Source organism: Lygodium microphyllum, chromosome 29 (genome assembly GCF_053477565.2).
Source record: "Lygodium microphyllum isolate KBCC chromosome 29, Lygodium_microphyllum_v1.1.10, whole genome shotgun sequence".
Classification (NCBI taxonomy): Eukaryota; Viridiplantae; Streptophyta; class Polypodiopsida; order Schizaeales; family Lygodiaceae; genus Lygodium; species Lygodium microphyllum.
In genome coordinates, this window is record NC_141163.1 from 21,237,424 (window position 1) to 21,259,822 (window position 22,399).

General features: G+C 42.8%; 1 protein-coding gene across 1 annotated transcript in view; it reads left to right on the top strand.

Annotated features, from left to right (window-relative positions):
• LOC148010443 (uncharacterized) overlaps nt 1–22,399 on the top strand; it is a 115,440-nt gene that overhangs the window by 15,244 nt on the left and 77,797 nt on the right. The window contains exon 4 of the mRNA XM_087671542.1: nt 14,818–15,178. Within this exon, the coding sequence (XP_087527668.1) occupies nt 14,818–15,178 (361 nt within the window). The remainder of the gene's footprint in view (nt 1–14,817; nt 15,179–22,399) is intronic.

Here is a 22,399-nt window from a genome sequence, read left to right on the forward strand (position 1 = left end):
TTCGGGAATCGTGTTTGCTGGTGCTGCCTTGCTGTGATTTGGGATCCGTTCAGAGTACGACACCTGCTCTAGCTCATAACCGCTTTGCCTTGATCTCAAAGATGCGAGAGTTCAAGACTTAGTATTCATTATATAGTGTGTTTGTTGCATGAGCATTGTATATTTAGTAGTTATTCACTTCATTATTCATTGTGTTCATTGTGTTTGAGTTACCCTAACCTTGTGTCTTGTACTATTAGTCTGTGCTTTGTCGTACGATTGATGGTGTTTTGTGCATTTAGAGCATTTCTTCACAAGGCGAAGGTTTCTTAGAGAGTATCTAGCTTTAATACCATGTGAAGAAATGCTCTAAACACAAAAAATACAAAACCTACCGTACGACAAAGCACAAATTGATAAATACAGAACACGGTTAGAGTTAGGGTAACTTAGAGATAGTGAACACAATGAGTAATGAAGTGAATGACTACTAAATATACAATGCTCATGCAGCAAACACACTATGTAGTGAATATTGAACCTCGAACTCTTGTATCTCTAGGATCAAGGCACATATTATGAGTTGGAGAGAGTGTCGTACTCTGAAACGGATTCCAAAACACAGGAAGGCAATCTTCATATGTTGAATAACAACAAATGTAGCCAAAGAGGCTTGATTTGATGCAGATAGGTAATCAAGAGAGAGAAATACTAAAGGCGAAAGTTGGAGGAGAGAGAAATTCAGCAAATATATGAATTAGATGATGGTGACAGTGTTTGAATGATGGCGACAACTCTAGAGGATGAGCAGCAAATGCTAGGTTTTGACAGTATGGGATAGCTCTTGGGTACGAAGCGATAGCTCCTAGGTGGAGATGAAGGTTGGAATTAGCGCTAGATGATAACATATAGCAAGCAGAAGGTCTGAATTGATGTTCTCTACAAATGGGGTGTGGCAACAAAGATACGGTGTTTGAAACCTGCGAAGATGAGATTGAGGGAGAGTGGTGTTAGAGTGCAGTGATGCGGAAGCGTGGGACCAAGACTGAGAGAGAGAGAACGCAGAGAGAAGAGAGAGGAAGAGACAGTGGAAGATGAAGATCTGCTGTATAAAGTGTGCTGTATACAAAGATATGCAGATATGTACACGGGCGCAGTGCGCGGGACTGCGTGTCTCCACCTCGACGATGCAACCTACTGTTCACCTCGAAGTCTGTTGCAGTCTGCACGATCTCCAGCGTGAAATCTGCAAATAGAGATGTAATCTGCACAAATCTCCAACCTGAAACCTGTGATCAAAAGTGAGGGAAACAGTGCAGAACATCGGCTATAAATAGCCAGCCAGAAAGCGCCCAGAATATGCAGGTCGGCTGCATTAAATGCAGCCGATTGGTACAGTACAGTCGGACTGCCACGTGGCAATTCGACCAGTTGCCGTACTGTACGGCCAGGATCTGACATCGCTAACACACCCTCTCAGAGCCTGGACGGGGCAGAAGCCTGAGGGATCTGGCATGTCTCCGAAGTAGAGCCTGGGGAAGCACCGTCGTAAACAAATCTGCAAGATTGTCCTCCGTCTTGTAGTACTCCACAGCGATGGTCTCATCCAGAAGCTTCTCTCTGATGAAGTGGTACTGGATCTCTATGTGCTTCGTCCGGGCATGGAAAATAGGATTCCGTGCCAAGGCAATGCAACTCTCATTGTCGCATTGCAGCAAAGTAGGACAAGTCTGGGGACAGCCAAGCTCCTCCAACAATCTCCGAAGCCACACAGCCTCACAGTGGAAGACGCGGCCCGATACTCGGCCTCAGTAGACAAAAGGGCTACCGTGGGCTGCTTCTTGCTATTCCATGAGATAACACCTGCACCCAAGGTAAAAGAGTAACCTGTAGTAGACCGCCTGTGGTCCACATCACCAGCCCAATCCGAGTCGCTCCAACCTGCAAGTACAAGATCTGAACCACCTGTGCCTGCTAGATAATGAATCCCTAAGTCAGATGTCCCCCTCAAATACCGAAGTATCCTCTGGGCAGCCTGCCAATGCACCGTCTGAGGTTCACTCATGAACCCCGCCAAGAGACCAACAACAAAACAAAGATCAACACGAGTGTTGAGGAGCCAAATCAATGATCCAATCAACTGACGGTAGCGAGAAGCATCCGCCATGGGAGAATCTGAATGTGAAGTGGCCTTCTAGTTCGGATCCATAGGAATAGAAATGGTCAGACAATCCTCCACCACAAAAGAAACCAAGAGCTCTTGTACATATCTCTGCTGAGAGATGAAAATCCCCCTCTGAGATTGATAAATCTCATGGCCCAAGAAGAAGTGGAGGAGACCTAAGTCCGTCATCTCGAACGCCTGATGTAAAGCTGCCTTCGTCTCTTTGACCTTCTGTGCATGATCACCTGTGACAATCAAACCATCTACATACAACACAAAAAGCGTACAACCAACCTCGGAAGTGTGTACATAAAGCTGCAGATCGGCCTTAGAGCGCGGATATCCCAACTGTGACTGAAGGAACGAATCAATCTTCTCGTTCCATGCATGCGGAGCTTGCTTGAGGCCATACAAGGCCTTTTTCAACCTGTAGACTTTCCCTTCTGAAGATCCAAAGCCATGAGGCTGCTCTACATAGATCTCCTCCTTCAAATCACCATTGAGGAAGGCCGACTTCACATCCAATTGGTAGACAGGCCATCTCCTATGGCCAGCCAAGGCAAGAACAGCTCGAATAGTCGCCATACGAGCAGTGGGGGCAAAAGTGTCATGACAATCAATCCCTGGGCGCTGTGCAAACCTTTAGCAACAAGGCGAGCCTTGTGCTTGTCCAAAGAACCATCGCTAAGGTACTTGGTCTTGAAGACCCATTTGACGCCAATCACCTTCTTAGTCGGGGAGCGAGGCACGAGATACCAAGTGCCATTGCTCTCAATAGCCTCCAACTCGGCTTCCATAGCTTTCTTCCATGGGGCGGACTGTAAAGCCTCCTTCTCAGAGGTGGGCTCTCGATCCTGCATAACACGGCTCATCAAACAATAGTTAGAGCAAACAAGCTCTGTAGAATGTGCCTGGTGCCTCCGTGACCGCCGCGGACCATCCTGCAGTCCTCACTCCTCAGGGACCCCCTCGATCCCTGAATCACGGAGTGTGTCACGGGCCCAGCGAGGAGGAGGCCGGACCTCTCCTCGTCTCTGTCCATCAGCTGAAGACTCTGGGATATCTACCGGTGGTAACTCCTCGGGGGTGACCGGTGGAACAGTAGACTCTGTATCGGAAACAAAATTGGAATCAAAAGACGTTGGCTCCAAAGGAACTGTCTCGGGAGCCCAACTCTCCCGTGGATCTCCAAGAACGGGGTGCTCCTCACCCGCTGCTATGGCCGGAACCTCCACGAACCACACATCTCGACTGGTGTACACATCCCGCTTGACGGGATCATACAAACGATAGCCTTGGGACTGAGAGCTGTAGCCAACAAACACCTGTCTTCGGGAAGCTGCTTCAAATTCATCACAATGATCCTTGGGAATGTGAACATAAGCATCGCACCCAAAAACCCTAAAATAAGAAACATCGGGCTTAGTCCCAAAGTACGCCTCAAAAGATGTCATCCCATCAACGGCCGAAGTGGGGGATCGGTTAAGGATGTGGACTGCAGTAGCCACAGCCTCGGCCCATAGAAACTGAGGTGTTTGTCGGTGCTCCATCATGGTGCGCGCCATCTCGAGCACACTCAAGAATGCCATTTTCTGGAGAAGTGTTTGTGTTAGCAAACTCCTGGTGAATGCCTTTATCTACACAAAAACGAGCAAACTCATTAGAAACAAATTCACCACCCTTGTCGGATCGCAAGGTCTTCAATCGCCGGCCTGATTGGTTCTCCTCAAAGAGAAGCCAATCCTTGAAGTGGGAGAAAGCCGCCGACTTCAACCCCAAGAAATAGGCCCAAGTTATCTTGCTGTAGTCATCTACGATCAACATGAAGTACGAGCTCCCTTTCAAGGACTCGTTCCTCATAGGGCCACAAAGATCCGTAGATACAAGCTCCATCGGGGAAGTAGACCGCCGCGAAGCTTTGTTGGGAATCGCATCCCTATGCTGTTTCCTACGAATGCAGGAGACGCATGGTTGCTGGCCCACCACTATGTCCGGCAACCCTCGAACAAGCTGTCCACGTGACACCCTCCGAAGATAATCATAGTTGAGGTGACCAAACCGAGCATGCCATAGCTCTGACTGTGTCTGAGAGGTAAGAAGAAGAGTTGGGAGGGCGGTAGAAGATATCAATTTGTAGATGCCGTTCTCCTCATATCCTGATGAGAGGACCTTCCTTGACCCACGATCAAGGACTCGCACCGAATCACTGTCAAACTCCACCAAAAGTCCAAGTGAACAAATCTTATGAACCGAAAGTAGATGATACCCGAGACCTGGCACATGCAAGACCTTTGAGGTATGAGTACCACCACGTCCATCTGGAATAAGCTGCATCTTACCCCGTCCTGCAATAGACACCGAAGAGCTATCTCCAATGAGAATCTGCTCACGCGAAGGTCGCAACTGGGCAACACCAACTGATGAAGGAGTCATGTGCCGGGAGGCACCACTGTCAACGATCCACTCTCGAGCCTGGGGAGCTGTCATCGCAGCATCAGAAGCATTCGGTGTAGAGTTCTCAATGACAGCTAGATGAAGAAACGTAGCTGATGAGGGTGCAGTCACCGCTCCAGAATTCTTCGTGTCCTTCTTGTTGGTGTTCTTCTTGTCTTTGTCAGGGCAATCCTTCTTCCAATGGCCGGTCTTTTCACAAATATGGCATGTGGATTCTTTGTCCTTGTCCTTCTTTGGCTTGTTGTCCTCCTTCTTCTTTTGGTCCTTTCCTTTCTTCTGAGAGGCTTGACCTGTCAAGGCTTCCGACTTGGAAGCATGCTGTCCCTTCAGTTGTTCCTCTTGGTCCAACACCATAGGAACCAACTCTTCCCATCGAAGAGTAGACTCACGCCCCGAAGCAATAAGGGCAGAGTAAAAAGCACCGAATCGTGGCGGGAACTGGGACAAGAGTGTGATCGCCATGTCTTCGGAGGAAATCGGCTTCCCTGCATTCTGAACCTGCATCTGAAGCTGTCTAAGCTTGTTGATGTGCTCCCATAACGAAGAAGACTTGTTCACGGACAAGGTCCGCATCTGCACCTCCAAAGAAACCCGCTTCATAAGGGTCATCCGGTTATACATCTGGTCAAGCTCCAGCCATATCTCCCGAGCCACCGTCAAGTGCTCAATGTGGGCTATCACGGCTGTAGTACAAGACAGAAAAAGAAAAGAACGAATCCGGGCATTCAGTTTGTCCCAATGAGACTATGCCTTGGCCAACTCCGCACGAGCATCGGAAGAGAGTTTGGACTCATCTCTTACCGAGGGCCGGTCGATCTCCTCCTGTACAAGCTCCGCCAAATCGTAGGACTCAAGGATGGCCAACATCATCACGCGCCAGATGCGGTAATTGTCGCCATCGAGCTTTTGATCTGCGGGAAGAGTCGGTAAGACAGGCACCTTCCGGTCCATGATCGTCTGGAACTCCAAGTCAATCTCTGTAGACATCTTCACTTGTAATGCCTTCACAAACGCAAAAGCAGCCCCCTCTAACTGTGAAAACGCAGCCTGCTAGGGCTCTTTCTTCCGCGTCCCGAACCTTCTTCACCTGCCGGAGGCGATGAAAAAGCAAAACCTGCACTTGAAAGCTGAAAACTCAGTCTTCCTCCTCTTCAGACAGCAGTAAATAGCAGCAAATCCACCAACTGGACTCCTTTCCCGCGCGCCCACGCTCGCTTCAGCCTTGTTCCGATGCGCAGCCCTCCCGCTCACCCTCGAACGCTGGAAACGCAGCCTTGTGTTGCGATGGAATCTTCTCTTCAGGTTGGTTCTTCACTTAGTCAGCCCTTCTTCACTGCCTTGATACCATGTCAGAGTGCAGCGATGCGGAAGCGTGGGACCAAGACAGAGAGAGAGAACGCAGAGAGGAGAGAGAGGAAGAGACAGTGGAAGATGAAGATCTGCTGTATAAAGTGTGCTATATACAAAGATATGCAGATATGTACACGGGCGCAGTGCGCGGGATTGCGTGTCTCCACCTCGACGATGCAACCTACTGTTCACCTCGAAGTCCGCTGCAGTCTACACGATCTCCAGCCTGAAATCTGCAAACAGAGATGTAATCTGCACGAATCTCCAACCTGAAACCAGCGATCAGAAGTGAGGGAAACAGTGCAGAACATCGGCTATAAATAGCCAGCCAAAAAGCGCCCAGAATATGCAGGTCGGATGCAGTCGACTGGTACAGTACAGTCGGATTGCCACGTGGCAGTCCGATTGGTCAGTCTGACTAGTCGCCGTACTGTACGGCCAGGATCTGACATCGCTAACAAGTGGTGGGTTGTATGCCTATTTATAGAAAGTTTGGGGCACCCAAATTAGAGTTTGGCATGTAGGACATAGTAACTCTCTAGGATTGCATTTCTTTTTAAAATAATAAGGTTTCTTCATTAATTAAGCATGTTTTGGGGTTGTTTAAGTTAGACTAATGCAATTTTGGCTCAACATCATGAAGCAAGGGGGGGGGAACCAATATGAGAATGTCTGAAAATCTACTACAGAATCTGATCACAACTAGCTGGAGATGCTAGCAACTAAATGCAATCAGACCGATGGTGAGTTTAACAAAATGGAGGAAATTAGTGAAAAGACAGATTAGATTGATACTGCATAGCTATAGAACAAGTTGTGTAGGCTGGAAATGATATCATGTTTAAGCGCAAGGAAAAACATGAGAATGAAAATACTTTGAACTCAACCAACTCGATCAATTATCACCATAAAAATGAGAGAGAGAGAGAAAGAGAGAGAGAGTCAACACTATGTTGAGAGGGGAACCAACCCCTCCTCCTTTATAGGAATTTATTGAAACAAAACCGAGGATACCAAGTGCTTGAATCATATTCAAAAGGTTGATTTGTTGTAATTCTAAAAATTAGGGTTTGAAATCCTAATTTTTGCATACTTAGGCAGCAAGTTGGTTTTCTTCTTTGGTACTTAGATTAGATCAAACTAAGTAGAAAGTGCTTCTTGGATGAGAGAGAGAGAGGAGAATACAAAGCATGTGATTGAAATTCGGCATGAGAGCTTATTCTAAATGAAAAGAGAGATCTCCAATATATAGTGTGGGCTTGGGTGCTCAAAAGTGGAAAGTAGAGGCCACAATTGACAAGTATATGCTGAAAATGATAAGTGTAGGAATACTTCTCTCTTCAAAATGACACGTCTTTTTTCTAGATGCCACATGTTACTTTTGTAGAGAAAGAAGCTTCCAAATCTTCTACTCTAAAAATCTCTCAAATTGTTAAGAATTTGAGATAGCTATTGAATATCATTTCTTGCAAAATTTCGAAGCCTTAGATGTAAATAAAATTTTCATTTGAGCAACTTCTAAAAATAGTAACCTTCTAAATTTTAGGAGTCTCCAAATGTAGCTTCTAGAGAGCTTCATTATATAGGTTCATTGATTCATGGTTTGTTTCTTCAATTATGAGCATTTGGTTTCACTTTCTAAAACCACTCATTATATGGGCTTCTAGTCAATGTGGCTATCTAAGGATAAAAGTCTTAGCAATCTGAGCTTTTTGGTCAATTTGACCGCTCCGACTAAACTTTTAATTTCTCTTGGGTCTCTTGTCAATGACGACCCAAGTGTAATTATAGGGTGTTTTGGCCATTGGCGATCCTTAAATAGAAAGATGAACATTTAACCATATTTTAAAATATTTAAATGATACAAATCATCTTTCAAAGTACATGAACATGAAATTTATTTGGAACCATTGAGCCAATATATCGTGGTAACAATTGATATACAAAAGGTTTGTAACATCATATGTTGGTTTGGAGTATTGTTGAGGCTTTAGATAATGCTGTATAACTACAGCAAGGCTGGATCAACAATGAACAACAACAATATATGTTAAGAAAGCTGTCAGCAGTATTATGCAGCTGACAGATCCCATGTGGCAGTTGGTGGTAATAATATTGTTGTTTGACTTGGAATGAGGTACACAAGTAGGAGATGACTATTTGAGACACTCTCTGTTGCTAAAACCTTCTCTTAGATCTTGGATGTGGCGAAAGGGCAAAGAAGATGATGTGGTAGGTAGAGTACCGACGAAGCCGTCAACAAAGAATGTTGGCTAGCCAATGGAAATTGAGAGGCCTTGAAAACTCCAATTGGGGGTTGGTGAGCCAAGCCTTTGACCTAGACAATAGCGAGGTGCTATCGAAGGTGTCAAACATGCAAAGAAACAACATGGATCAAGGTCTAGGGAGTAGGGGATGGTGGCTCAATGATGACGGAAAGAGGCTATTGCATGAAAGGAAAGCCCAAAGTAGATTGTAATCCTTGAAGAAGCGCATGAAGACCTTGGGTTTCTTGCTCTAAAACAAAAAACACCAGGGGATCCATAGCTTCATCATCGATATTACCCCCCCTCCCCCCCCCCCCCCCCCCTTTGAAAGGGATGGGAGGTGTGGGATACATGGTGCAAAATTGGGAATGGGTGTGGCAATAGAAAGTTGCCTTAGAGGGCCTTCACAATGGAAGGGAAATGGAGTGTGTAGTCCTTTCATGCCAACTTGTGTGAGAAGTGGATGTAGTGATGAAAGTATGGAAATCTACTGTGATAGATTACACAACACCAGATAGAAGATATAAGAGAAGCACTAAAAGTAAAGATGAACAATGTATAGAGAGCTCAAAAGAAAAGAGATGCTTGGAAAATGGAATCCATATACCAAGAGAAGATAGTACAAAACACAAAACAACAGCGAATCATCTGTGTGTGTAGGCATTGGCACCAACTCCCTCTTCTCAATAGAACTTGCATATAGATGTGTATTGAATGAATGAGGAGAAGGGAGCAATAGCCTATAAATAGGACATAAACATGAACTAGTTGGCTAGCAAATTGGGGCCAATAACATATAGGTCAGCCACAATAAATGAGCAATGAGCCATCAATTTGGGGTCAATAAACATGAACTAGTTGACTAACAATTTGGGGCCAATAACATATAGGCCAGCCATAAATAGGACATAAACATGAACTAGTTGGCTAGCAATTTGGGGCCAATAACATATAGGTCAGCCACAATAAATGAGCAATCAGCCATCAAATTAGGCACCTAGAATTTGGCGATCACATCATGTCTAAAATAAATGCCCTGCCCATTGTTAAGAAATGATTGCTGTGAAAGCAAACTAGAGAGACAATAGGGTTTTCGGGGAGTGTGTATGGCAAACATTGAGAGAGAAGAGAAACTTAGAAAACACAGAAGAAGAAGAGATGAAACACTGAATCATGCTAAGTGAAGAAAGTTGATAGAGCGGAGCCGAAGGTTTGAAGATAATTGCACTGTCTTGTTTGAATTAGGTAGCAACGCTTATAGGAAATCTGCATAGTGAAAGGAGCGAAGCGTAGTCCTTTGAGAGCAGTGGGATGTCGAAGTAATGTGAAGATGAAGGATAGATGTCGAGAGAGCATAACACAATTCTTTGATGCCATCAGAGTTAAGGAAGAAGATCACCAATTACGAATGCCTACTCAGGAAGATGAGGATCAATAGGATGGCTTGCTAGATGAGGAAATCCAACCCTTGATGAAGCAAGATCTACAAAAACGTAGCAGGGAGGTATTACATTGTGAAACACAACTTGAGAGGTCGATGTGAAGTGGAGAGCATTGTTGCTAGATAGAGGGAGGTGATTTGGCAGCAAAAATGGAGGTACTTGTTGACGCCAAATGGAGATGATGGTCACTAGGTAGAGGAAGAGAATTTGCAACCCACAATGCAGCTTGGAAGGTGTGGAGATAGGGTGCCTGTGCAAGGAGAGATGTAGACCACAAACTGCAATGTCCTACAGATGGGGTGTGAGCAATAGTGGAGAGGAAGAGAGTGAAAGAACGCTGAAAGGAATGAATGTGGAATGGATAAATGGGTGGAGTTAATGCTGTATATATAGGCATAGACTGTCTAGAGTGTCACCTACTGAAGTCTCTTGGGTGGCGTTCCGACTTTATCATCAGGTGCCGAGAAAGCCTTTTTGGGACTGTAAACAGAAACCAAAAATAGGAATGGAGGAGGAAAAATGTACTAAATGACTTGATTTCTCAACACCCACTGGCACACATGCTAGGACAAGTGTTGCAAAATCCCCTATAAATAGGGTATGTGTGGGTATTCATCAGCCCCCTCATTTATTCTTCATCAAATCTTTCTATTACACCCTTGGACATTTGGATGGATGCTATTGGCAGTGGTCACATCGGGTCATAAGGTAACGGGGTGGGAATGCACTAGGGGCACTTTAGGATTAGGGCTATTGAGTCCTATTTGTAGGACTCGAGGCCCATTGGCCTATGTGTTTGTACATTGGGATGGTGTGGGTTGGGGTATGGGTGTTAGCTCTTGGGACGTGGTCATATCCCTATGTGCTACTAATTCCCAAACTTGGAGGTGAGCCTGTTTGACTCTATGGTTGGTTGGTGAGTTTGATGTTTATTCCTTTTATATTCTTGGTTGTGCTAAGGCTTGTGTTGTGTCTTGTGTGGAGGTTGGATCCTAGGAGGTCGTTTCATTTTCATTCCTTAGCCCCTCAAAGTGTTGCCATAGCTTGGCTCTCATACCATGTGAAGATATGCTAGGATTTGCATAGAGAAAACAAAATGTATGAACATTGCTGAAACACAATAACTTAGATAGTGACACAATAAATGCAAACCTTGAATGCAAAACCCAAAATGCAAAAACACAAATATGCTCAAGGGTAGAGCTTTTCAACAGTTGGTGGCTCTCGTGGGAGTGGGCTGAGGGAGATGTCAATGTGTGTCATCCATTGGAGATGGATCCCAAGTGCAATAACCACAGATTGGAGCAGAGGCTAATAAAGGAAATTGTTGAAAACACAAAAATGATCTGTTGTAGATGCAAATGCAACTCAAGCCGATGTTAGAAATGGAAGGGCAGTAGGTTAGATCTAGAACACAACAGTCTCTAGGGCTGGAATTCATGCTGAAAACACAAAAACGACTTGCTGTAGATGCAAACACAAATCGGGATGATGTTGGAAATGGAAGGGCAGCTGATTGGAACTAGAACACAATAGTCTTTGGGGCTGGAACTGGTAAAGGCAACAATGTAACTGCTTGAAGATGATGGTAGCTGCTCATCGGTAGCTGTGGGAGGTTGTGCGACAAGTGTAGGCCATGTAGCAGTAGTCGTTGGGGGCTGGACAAGTAGTGGAAGAGGGTTGATGTCCGGATCTTGCAAGAGGAGGATGGATTGAATGGAGGGTAGCTTGTCTTTTTATAAATATAGAAGGATCCTCCTAAATTAGGGTTTTCCTCTTGGGGCACAAAAACTATCTAGGACCATGCCCCCTTTAATGAAACTTTTGGTTATTTACATATTTTGGGTCTGTTTTAAAGAGCTAATTAGTTTCTAATGTATTCTTAGCTCACAAATGCTAGTCCAAGGCCAATTAATGTTGGGACCATTAAATGTTGCATGAGGGTTAGCACATTAATTGTGAATGGGCAGTCGCTAGTTCAATTGATTTTCTCTCACATCCTTTGACATTCCCTTGATAGTTCTCAGCATTTTCTAGCCATTAGTGAAGAGTAATTGAAGAAATTGCTACTGAAACCCTAATTTGTAGCAGCCATAAGGGTTTCCACAGCCACCTTCGGATCCGTGCCTAATTATTGAAGACCCAGGTACTCGGTGTAGCAGCTAAAGGCATGAATTTGTAGTTGATCCGAGGGGTAGCTCATTCCCAAATTATTGTGGTTTGTATGTGAGAGATTGATAACCCAAACAGAGTCTGGATTGTTGTACAATCAAGGGGCAAATTGTGCTAGTCATTTATGACAGCCATTGGTATTGAAGATTGAAGGAGATCAGCCTATATTTGGAAGTACACTTCAATCTCACAACAATACAAGATGAAGAATTACCTCAAGGACACTGGTTGTTGGGGCCAATTGGGTATTGGCTGTCCAAGATTAAGTGGTAATATATGTATTTCTAGATTTGTGTATAATGCTTGCTGTAATTTGAGTCAAATCAGGTTATCACTACCCTTTGAAGGAAGGCTGGCTTCAGTTTTACTCCCTCCTCAGAGCATCCTCATCCAAAGGTTTTACTGCCTGATCACCTAAGATAGTGCAGTCAGCTCTAAGCTCTGATTAGTCTCATCGACTCGACCGTGCTCACCTTAGCACTGGTCCTAGAGACATGGAACCCTAAGGCTCCCTCCCCTCCATTGTATCGGCATTCACCATGATTCATTGAGTATGGCTAACAATATCATTCATCTTATGCGTTTCTGAGTTTTGTGTTAGGCATTTACCATACACATGTTGTGTTCCTCCCTGCAAACCCTACTGTTTCTTTATAGTGTTGTCCTTTGGAATGGATCCCGAATTTAGTAGACCACGAAAACTCAGTGTGAATTTGATGAAGGCACCCTAGGCAGCTACAATAGCAGAGGACAGCTAGACGCAGCAGTTCATGATTGTGTGGGAGGTGTTTGAGACAGGCATATAGCTCCAGGATGGTCACAATCAGCAAAGCAGCAGCAAAAACTCCAAAACACAGCCAACTAGAGGCTGATTTGATGGCAGGCAGCTCTGTCTAAGTTTGAAGGCAATTCTATGTTAGCTTAACATTGTAAGTCTAACTGCATATTTCTCTAATGGTTATATCTGGTTGAGGTGGAGGCCTGTTATGGTTCCATGATAGCTAACCGCAAGAAATCAGGTGAATGCTCTGATCAGGAAGGGAAGAACTGGATGATTGCAATCCAAAGTGTAAGAAACTTGGAAAAAGGGTCTCATAATCAGGGAAAATACCACCTCCATGGCTATTCTGTCGTCTCCTTGTGGGCTTGGACAGGACATGACAGAGATCTGCAGGTTGAACAGTTGTGTGTGTGTGTTTATGAACAGCAGCAGGAAGCTTGTGGCTAATAAGAGGACATTTTGCAAATTTTTCATTACAACACAGAGGTTGTTGGGCATCTAGATGCAACCATATGACCATAGTTTTTTTAAATCTCTTATGTTTGAGCAAACAAACGTTTGTAAACGTCTGAAAAAAAATGAAGTATGTTATGCATAACATACTTATCGCATTGGCCAAGTATGTTTTGAATAACTTATTTTGCAAATGTATGAAAAGTATGTTATTCATAACATAGTTGTCCTGTCAATTAAAAAGGAAAAAAACAGTCCCAAGTGCCCAAAATTTAACGATTATATCTTGGCGTCCCCAAAACTGCTGCGATTTAACTCTGTAGGGCCCAGGCTCCTAATGGTGTTGGTGGTGGTGGTAACGATGATACTGGTGATGATGTTGAAGATGATGATAATGAGCTTTTAGAGTCTTCTCAGGAAGAAGGGCAAGAGGAAGATGCAGGGCTTTGATCCCTGGCTTTTGACTCTTGAGGCTTGAAGTTTCTTTTAGGTTCTATCATCTATGTATTTACTATTTTCTATGATCTATGATATGATCAATGCATTGGTACTGTACTACTATGCACTATGTAGTTTGCATTTTCTGCCTTTTGGTGTACTTAAGACTCAATATATTGAGTACTTCAGCCCACTTCTCTGGATCAGCATACTGTTTTGGACTGTTTTGGGTTATTTTTTCTCTGTTCTTTTAAGCTGATGTCTACAATGAGTCTACATGCTTGCACAATGTCTACACAGTGTGGCTCGGGTATGTCAAGTTTTCACATTGTAATGTGCATTTTAAAATGTATGTGTGTCATGGGAAAATGTGGTTAATTTAAAGTATACTAGTAGAAAAGTATGTTAAATTTTCAGTTCACATATGGTTCACATTTTATCAAGTTTTCACATTATAATGTGTGTTTTAAAATGTGTATGTGTCATGGGAAAATGTGCTTAATGAAATGTATACTAGTAAAATAGTATGTTAAATTTTCAAGTCACGTATATGAAAAAACTGTGCATATGACCATGGTAAGATCTATATTGATGGCATTCTCAGTAATGCACTTGTAAGTTGAGCAAGAGTGTAAGAAGTTGAAGGTTGTCAGAGATTGTTGACAGATTTTTTAGTTCTCATTGGTAGAATGAGTGAATGAATGCCAACATAGTATTTCTGACTCTTGGACAAACTCTCCTTTCTTGTATTTAAAAGCCTCAAACAACTTTATTTGGCTTGGAATACACCATGCATTATCGATTACTCAAAGCCTCCCATACCCACAGCCTTATGGTCAACCCTACCTTGTGAACAGGCCACCGAACTTCTTTGGAAGGGGAGTCCCATTGGCTCTCCTGGCACCTAATGATGCTAAACCAACCATCCCTAGGATGGAAATAAATCTTATAGGTATCCCTAGACCACATGGACTCTACGTGACCCATCCACCTAGTGATACTCTAGTCCACTATGTGGACGAGCCGAGCAACGATGAGCCTTATGTAAACCCATACGTGTCATATGATGAGAAAGGCAACATTATCCTAATGGACTATCGACCGGTACTAGTGATGGCGTTAGGTAGAGGGAGAGGTAGACCTGATGTGTAGGTCCAGCTTTAGCCTATGTTGAATGGCCATAAGCTACTTGTGGAGTATCATTGACAGTATTGGCTAATGCAAACCTACTAATCTGATTACTTTGTTCACAGGCCATTTAAAATTACCTGTAGGCTTACATTTTGCAATTCTCACAGATGGCCTTCTGTTTTGCAGAGACAACTCTCAAAGATTGTTACTCCAGGCTATATAGGAGGGATAAATTGTACAAGCTTAGAACTTGGAACAATGCCTCCGTTCTTTCACAGCATGAAAATTGTTCCCAAGGAGTCAGACTTCATTTGGTCCTTTGAAGCAGGTGTTGAGTACTCTGGTGGGGCACAGATAAAGATAGAGACGAGACTGGATGCACATGAATATATGTCCCAACAAAATCTCACAGATCAAGTTACAGAAGCAACTCTATCAGAGGCTGCAGCAGCAGAGATTTTGAAAAAGGGTTTGGAAAGTGCTGATAGGACTGTAGAAGTAGATGTGTCATCTGGTGACAGTGCTGGGAAGCTGAAGCGATTTGCAGGTATGTATAAGTTCACATGCACATGAATTTGTACTTGCATGTGGTCATGAGGGGTGTCACGTCTAAATCTTATCCTTCAGAAGTACAGCTGGATGATTGTATTCTATATCCTACAGACTTCCTTCAGTCTATTGTACCTCCATGAACTTTGAAGAGTAAGTCAATGCATTATATTGTTGTCAACTTATGCGATTCATGGACTTGAAAGTCAACAGTCCCAAGAATTTGGATAAATTTACTGCTAGCCAGGAAATTGATGGGTTCATTTTGGTATCCTAGTATCCTTTTTTGTGGTTGAGTTAGTGAAGTTGTAGATCCTTTTTATTGACAACAGCAAGATTGGGTTTTATGTGAAGGAGGTTTTGATTTTCTCAATGCAGCTTCCTGGCCCTAATTTTATAGAACTATGTGAATACTACAGAGATTTATGTTCAGAGACCTATATTATCAGTTTCCGCAGTTCTGAAAACAGACTACCTACAGTTCTATGAAAACATGCAAGATACTAGAGGCCAAAGAATCTATGAAGCTTCAGTAACATGAGATGAAAATTTTGGCATTGGAACCACAGCCACCAACTTAGATAAAAATTGATTTAGCTGTCTCTATTCACTTACAAAAAAGTGAGCCATGTTTGTCTAATGATTTGCAAGTGACAGTGAAGGCCATTTTCTGCTTTTGCTTAATTATAATTCTTCCTTACCAATACATAATTTGAGCATCTTTTTCTAAGTTATTCTTGGTCTAGAGCGTGTCTTTCCTTTGTGAATCTTACATGTCATAGAGAGAGAGAGAGAGAGAGAGAGAGAGAGAGAGAGAGAGAGAGAGAGTGTGTGTGTGTGTGTGTGTGTGTGTGTGTGTGTGTGTGTGATGTTCTAAAAAGGTGATCAATGATATACTGTGAAAAGAAGCTAAGGTGATCTACAAGACAAAGTAATGCCCATGTAGGGATACAATAGGAGGATGAAGCAGTACTTGTCTAGCTGTGTGCCTGAATATGAATATGATACACAAATGTCCAATTCCACTCAGTCAGGATTGGTGGAGGTAGAGTATGTCATACATCCTTGATGAAATAGTATGGGGGTAGCATGTGGACCAATCCCTCGACTCCGTGAGGTGTTGCTCGTACCATAGGTCTCCCTCATCTCTCTTTGATTTAGCATTTGTGTCTGGTACCCTTGTATCATTGTTGACGTGTTGCTCTAATCTCCTCAGTTCTATAGATTGACTCTCTCTCTCTATAGGTGATGTGCGGGTGTTTTATTGTCTGAAAGAAATTGGTGAGTTGACTGATGTCTCTCTGTTTGCGTAGTACCTGCTTGTAGTAATGATGCATGGAGCCTTTGAATCTTGACTAGGAATGGGCCCAAGCGGTGTCGGTATAGTCTCTGCATTTTTAGATATAATGCTCCTCATTCTCCACCTCTGCTTCTTGGTGGGAATAAATTGGGAGGGGATTTTTAGTGGGTGAAACTGCACAATACCTGGTTTCCCATTAGGGTGATCCGGTCCTTGGTGCGCCCCTCTGTTTGGGACATGGGTCTTCTGGGGATCTACCCAGAGGGAGGTGATTCTCCCTTTTTTTCAAGGAAGTTGCAAAAGGTGCAGTGGGGTGGTCTATAGTGCATGCAATAAGCAAGTACCAAAAGCTTTTGATCCCTTTGAGCTCTACCTAAGCGGTTTACGGTGATTGAATGATGAGCCACACACATAGGCAGGTTCCTCCACTGTGACCCACTCCCGACTTGAAAAAAAAATAAATCCACCTCCTAGCATAGTGTACAAATCAGCTTACTCTAGGAATATGGGTTGCTCTCCTGGTCTCGATCTCATGTTGATGAGAGGATTGCTTGTGTTGGCCAATGGCTATGTGCATCTTATGTGGCATGTATATGTTTAGGTATCTAGATCTCTCAATGAAACTTGCTGTAATCCTCATATAGTGGCCTGTGTAGTATATCTTTGAGGGAAGGGGTTGCTAGGGTGTAAAGAAATGCTCTAAATGTAGAAAACACAAAACCAATCCTATGACAAAGCATAAATTGATGACACAGAACACAATTAGGGTTAGGGTAACTCAAAGACAGTGAACACAATGAATAATGAAGTGAACGACTACTAAATATACAATGCTCATATAGCAAACAGACTATGTAGTGAATATTGAACCTCGAACTCTCGTATATATGGGATCAAGGAAGAGGTTATGAACTGGAGAGTGTGTCGTACTCCAAACGGATCCTGAAATGCAGCAAGGTAGCCTTCGTGTGTTGAACACTAGCAAACACAACTCTAGAGGCTAGATCTGATGTAGACGGGCAATGAGGAGAGAAAGACTAAAAAGACAGGTACTTGAGGAGAGAGAAAAACTGCAGTAAACTGATGATGACATGGAAGGCTAACAACAACAAAAACATAGGTATGATGACTTGGCAATTTGTACAACAGCCGTAGATTACAAACGCAGTAATTCAGCAATTCACCAGCTGTAGACGATGTTGTTGATTAGCAAATGTAGTAGAAATCGACATAGATTGCGTAATGGAGGTTGGAAACAATGCCAGAATGATGTAGACAACAATGGGCAGCTTTGGATGAGATATCTTGTGCGAATAGGGTGTGGGCAGCGAAGTTAGAGGGTGTGAAACCTGCAAAAACGAGATTAAGGGAGAGTGGTGGGTTGCATGCCTACTTATAGAAAATTCGCTACACCCAAATTAGGCTTTTGCATGTTGGACATAATAACTCTCTAGGACCGCGTTTCTTTTTGAAATAAAAAGGTTTCTTCATTCATTATACTAGGAAAAGTGCCTAGGGATTCCTATGTGTGTGTGTGTGCCATCATATGAAGAATATGGGGAGAGACAAGCACTATGACAGGGTGAGCAAGTAAGATAAGCAAAGCCATCCAACATGCAAGCATGAGGAACTACTTTTGGAGATTACCATGTGCAATGTGACGAGTATGGTGGATTTGGAGTCGACTACTCCCAAAGGTGACTGAAAAGGAAGAAATGCGTAGAGAGGCATACATACACAAACAGAATGCCAATGGATGGGGTAATGCAAAGAAAGATGCAAGATTGCATACTCATGCAGAATGCGATGCAACATTGCCACTTGGACAATGTCCTTGCAAGGGAATTGTTCACTTGCCCAAACATCCTTTTACAATCATATCATCCTGATACTATAGATAAAGTTATAAGTCCATACTGTACTTTACAAAGTAAATAAATGTTTGAGAGTGAAATATTGTAAGCATCATTAGTGTCACTATCAAGAGAAAAAGCCGCCTCTTCTCAAAATGGAAGGGAAAACCGGAGACCATTCCCTGTCACCATTGGACGGAACAGTAAGCACCCCTTTGTTCCCAAAATGTCGATGTTGATGGGGAAAAAGAGTAATACCAAAAGAAAAAGAGTGAGATATATATTCAAGTGGAAATCTGTTAAATGAATAGCCTCCAAGGTGGTCTTGAAGAGGCAATGATGAATCCTGGAAAAGAAGTGCCACCAAAAGATGCAATCATGGGAAGGAGTGCCGAACGATTCCAAGGCTTCACTAGGTGGTAGATCTTGTAGAAGCAAATATCAATTTGCAAAAGGAAGCAAAAACAACTACATAAGATCATAGAACATGCAAACCTCGACTTCTCAATGTTAAGTGCAAGTGAGTGCTACGGACAAATGTGAATGGGACTTCCACTACCAAAAGGTAGGCACACTAAGAATGGAATAAAATAAAGGAGAAATGTGTAGCAGAAAAGAGAAGACAAACTAGAGCGTGCCCTATAAGGATCAGGTGATGTGTAGGTGGGGAGGGGAAAGGAATCACTGTCAGTATCATGGAGATTTGAACTGGAGGAAGGCTCCACAATTTGCTGGGCCAAATGGTCTCTAGAGAAAGTGAGCTCAAGTGCTTTTGGCTGCGAACTCGAAGGAGAGGGCAACGTAGAGTGGAAAGGGGACTCATCGAGTTAGTCCTTAAGAGAGACAACACATGCCTGAGTATAACTGAAGTCCACAACAGTATGATGGCTAGGCATCTTTGACAACTCCTCAAGTGAAGGGGGAGCAGAAGAATTAGTTGCTATATGAGTAGTGGATCTATCCTCTTGTCTTGGTTGTGGAGGGGAGGCAGGAGTGTCTGCACCAAATGGGCTCGAGACACGAGTCTTGGGCGGATTGTCCATAGGCTTTAAACAACACTTGTCGTCAAAGTGACTAGCCTTTGACAATGTTGACAATACCGATTTTTCTTTGGTACATTTTGCAACCTGGGTTTGAGTTTTGACTGGGAAGTTCCTTGTGACTCACTAGCTCAGTTTGGATTTGAATGTTGATTGAAAGGTTGAGTTTGCTTGCTCTTCCCTTGTTGCCCTTTCGGAGAAGATGCAACAAAGGCTTCCTTTGTGGAGGATGTCCCATGAAATTGATCAAATAGCTGAGCATAATGTAGTAGATGACACTCAAATTCATAGAACGTGGGCATCTGAGGTTGCCGGATCACCTGCTGCACAAAATGGAAATATTTATGTGGTAGCTTATTAAGGAACAATGTAACTTGATTATCAAGGATTTAGGGATCCCAATGGTTGAGAACTCAGTAAACGTTGATACTAAGCCAACTTGACTTTCAATTTATCCTTATGAGTGATGGTGAAGTTTTGAAGCTCATGATCTAAGGTGATGCGACGAGTCCAATCCCATGCCACATAGCAGTCAATGAGATGGGCCCAACGCTCAGAGACAAGGTTAGAGTGCTCGAGTTGTAAGTGAAATTAAGAAAGGAGACCTTGCATCAACTCAATGATGGCTATGGTATTTTTGCTTTTCCAAGAGTGACAAATCTCATATGGATACTAGTGGGGGCTAGGCTGAGGTTCTTGTTCGAGGACAAGTTACCACAAACCTTGGGAATGCAATACATGCCTTATCAAATTGGATCAAATGGTAAAATTTGACCTGTTAAAACGAGTTTGGTCTAAAAAAGCATGCTTGGCGGAGGATGATGAATAGGTGGAGGAGGAGGGGGGTAGGCAGAAATAGTCCGTGAGTGTCCAACGGGTGCTGATTGATGCGGAGGCTCGGTTATATGAATGTTTACATAAGGTGCCGATGGGGGAGGTGCAGGCACCGAGACACATAAGCTCTGTTCTAATGTTGGGTGGGGAATTGAAGAATGACTAGTTAGGCCACTAGGTAATGCCATGGAGACAAATTATGTTATCAACCGGGGCATACTCGGATATGCTTGAGGATGTGCTACCAAAGGGATACCCCAAAAATGTGTGGGGAGAGGCCTAGCCTCCATCATGAGATGTTGCCTAGATAGGGGGAAGGAGCTGTCCTAAAGGCTGTGCCTAAGTGTGCGGAACTCCCTAAGGTATTGTGTAGTGGAACATGTGATGCACTTAATGGAGGCTGAAAGGAAGGTGTAGCGGAAGGTGAGAGTGGTATGGGTGGGAGCCCAAAAGGATTTGTAATGGGTGTGGAAATGGGAAATAAAGTGGGTTCCTTTGTCTTGTTTAAAAAGTAATCCATTTCGAATGGAATACTCTTCTACCATCTTTCTCTTAGTAGCTAGCCTTTTAGCATCTAGATCACCTAAGCTTTCTTCGCGACTAGGTTCCTCTTGAACTAGTTGCCAGATCTTAACAAAGTGAAGATCGTTTTGGCAACACCCTTTGAGAGAAAGATAGAAATTAGTTGAAATTTTGGAGGAGGAAAAGGCATATTGACTTTAGGTATTCGACTAAGAGCATCGGTAACCAAATTAGTTGTGTGCTTCCTATAGCGAATTTCAAAGTCAAACTCTTGCATAATCTCCACCCATCTCGTCTTATGGCCACAAAAATTAGGCTAATCACATAGGTATTTCAATGAATGGTGGTCCGTCCAAATAATAAACCAGGGGCCGTACAAATAATGACACTATACTTTATGGACATGGGTGCTTGCTAATAATTTCTTCTTTTGGGTAGTATAACATGTTTGGGCATTGATGAGCTTACACCTCTCGAATGTGATAGGTCAGCTATCTTGATACAGGACATCACCCAAAGCATAGTAGCTCGGATTCGTATGAACCTCAAAAGGTTTATTTGGATCAATAATCTATAAAATGGTGTAGTAGTAACAAGCTATTTCAATGTTTGAAAACAATGATTGAGCTCATACCCTTGAGCAAACATATCAAGGGTTCACCAACTCATACCTTTTTGAGATCAATTCAAATGCCATCAATCAAGATGCCATGGCTAAGGTTTAACAACTCCGTGCGAAAAAATTCGCACTTGGATAGTTTAGCAAATTAATTGCTCTCGTCTTAGAAGACATAAAATGATACGTAAGTGTTAAGCATGTTTCTCCAACAACTTACTATAAATAAGGATATCTTTGAGGAAAATCACTATCCATTTTTCAAGATATGGACGAAATATATCATTCACTATCTGTTGGAAAGTTGCAGAAGCATTGGTCAATTGAAAAGGTAGGACCAAAAATTGATAATGTTCATACCGTGCTTGAAACCTAGTTTTTGGGACATCTTTTGAAGCTATTTATATCTAATGGTATTCGGAGCTTAGATCAGTTTTGGTGAAATACCATGCACCACAAAGTTGATCTATAAGATCATCTATCCTTAGCAACGGATATTTATTCTTGATGGTAATCTTATTGAGACCTTTATAATCAACATGGAAGTGTATCGTACCATTCTTCTTTTTGGCGAAAAGGACATGGCTATCCCATGGGGATTTATTTGGCTCAACATAATCCTTAGCTAAATAGTCCTAGTCAGGTAACTCGGATGGAAAGATATCAACATATTTATGTAATATCGGATCCAAATATTCAATTATATTGTAATTATATTTATATTATTATTATTAAAATTGAATTACATTGATAATGAATTGATCGAACTTTTTCAACGAAACAAATATAAGTAATAATAGTTAGATCGAAAAAACATGAAGTAAACTCCATTGCTAAAATCATATGTACATTATTTTTTGTGATCTCGGAGGATAAACAATTCTTGATGATATGAAAATGACTATCAAGCTTAAAAGAAAGTACATGATTTTTATAGTCAATGTACAATGAGTATTTTTCAAAGAATTATGGCATGCCAAGAATGACATCCACACGATCAAGGTTCATAAGTTAGAAATCTAGGATCTGATGATATTATTGGATCAAAAGATCC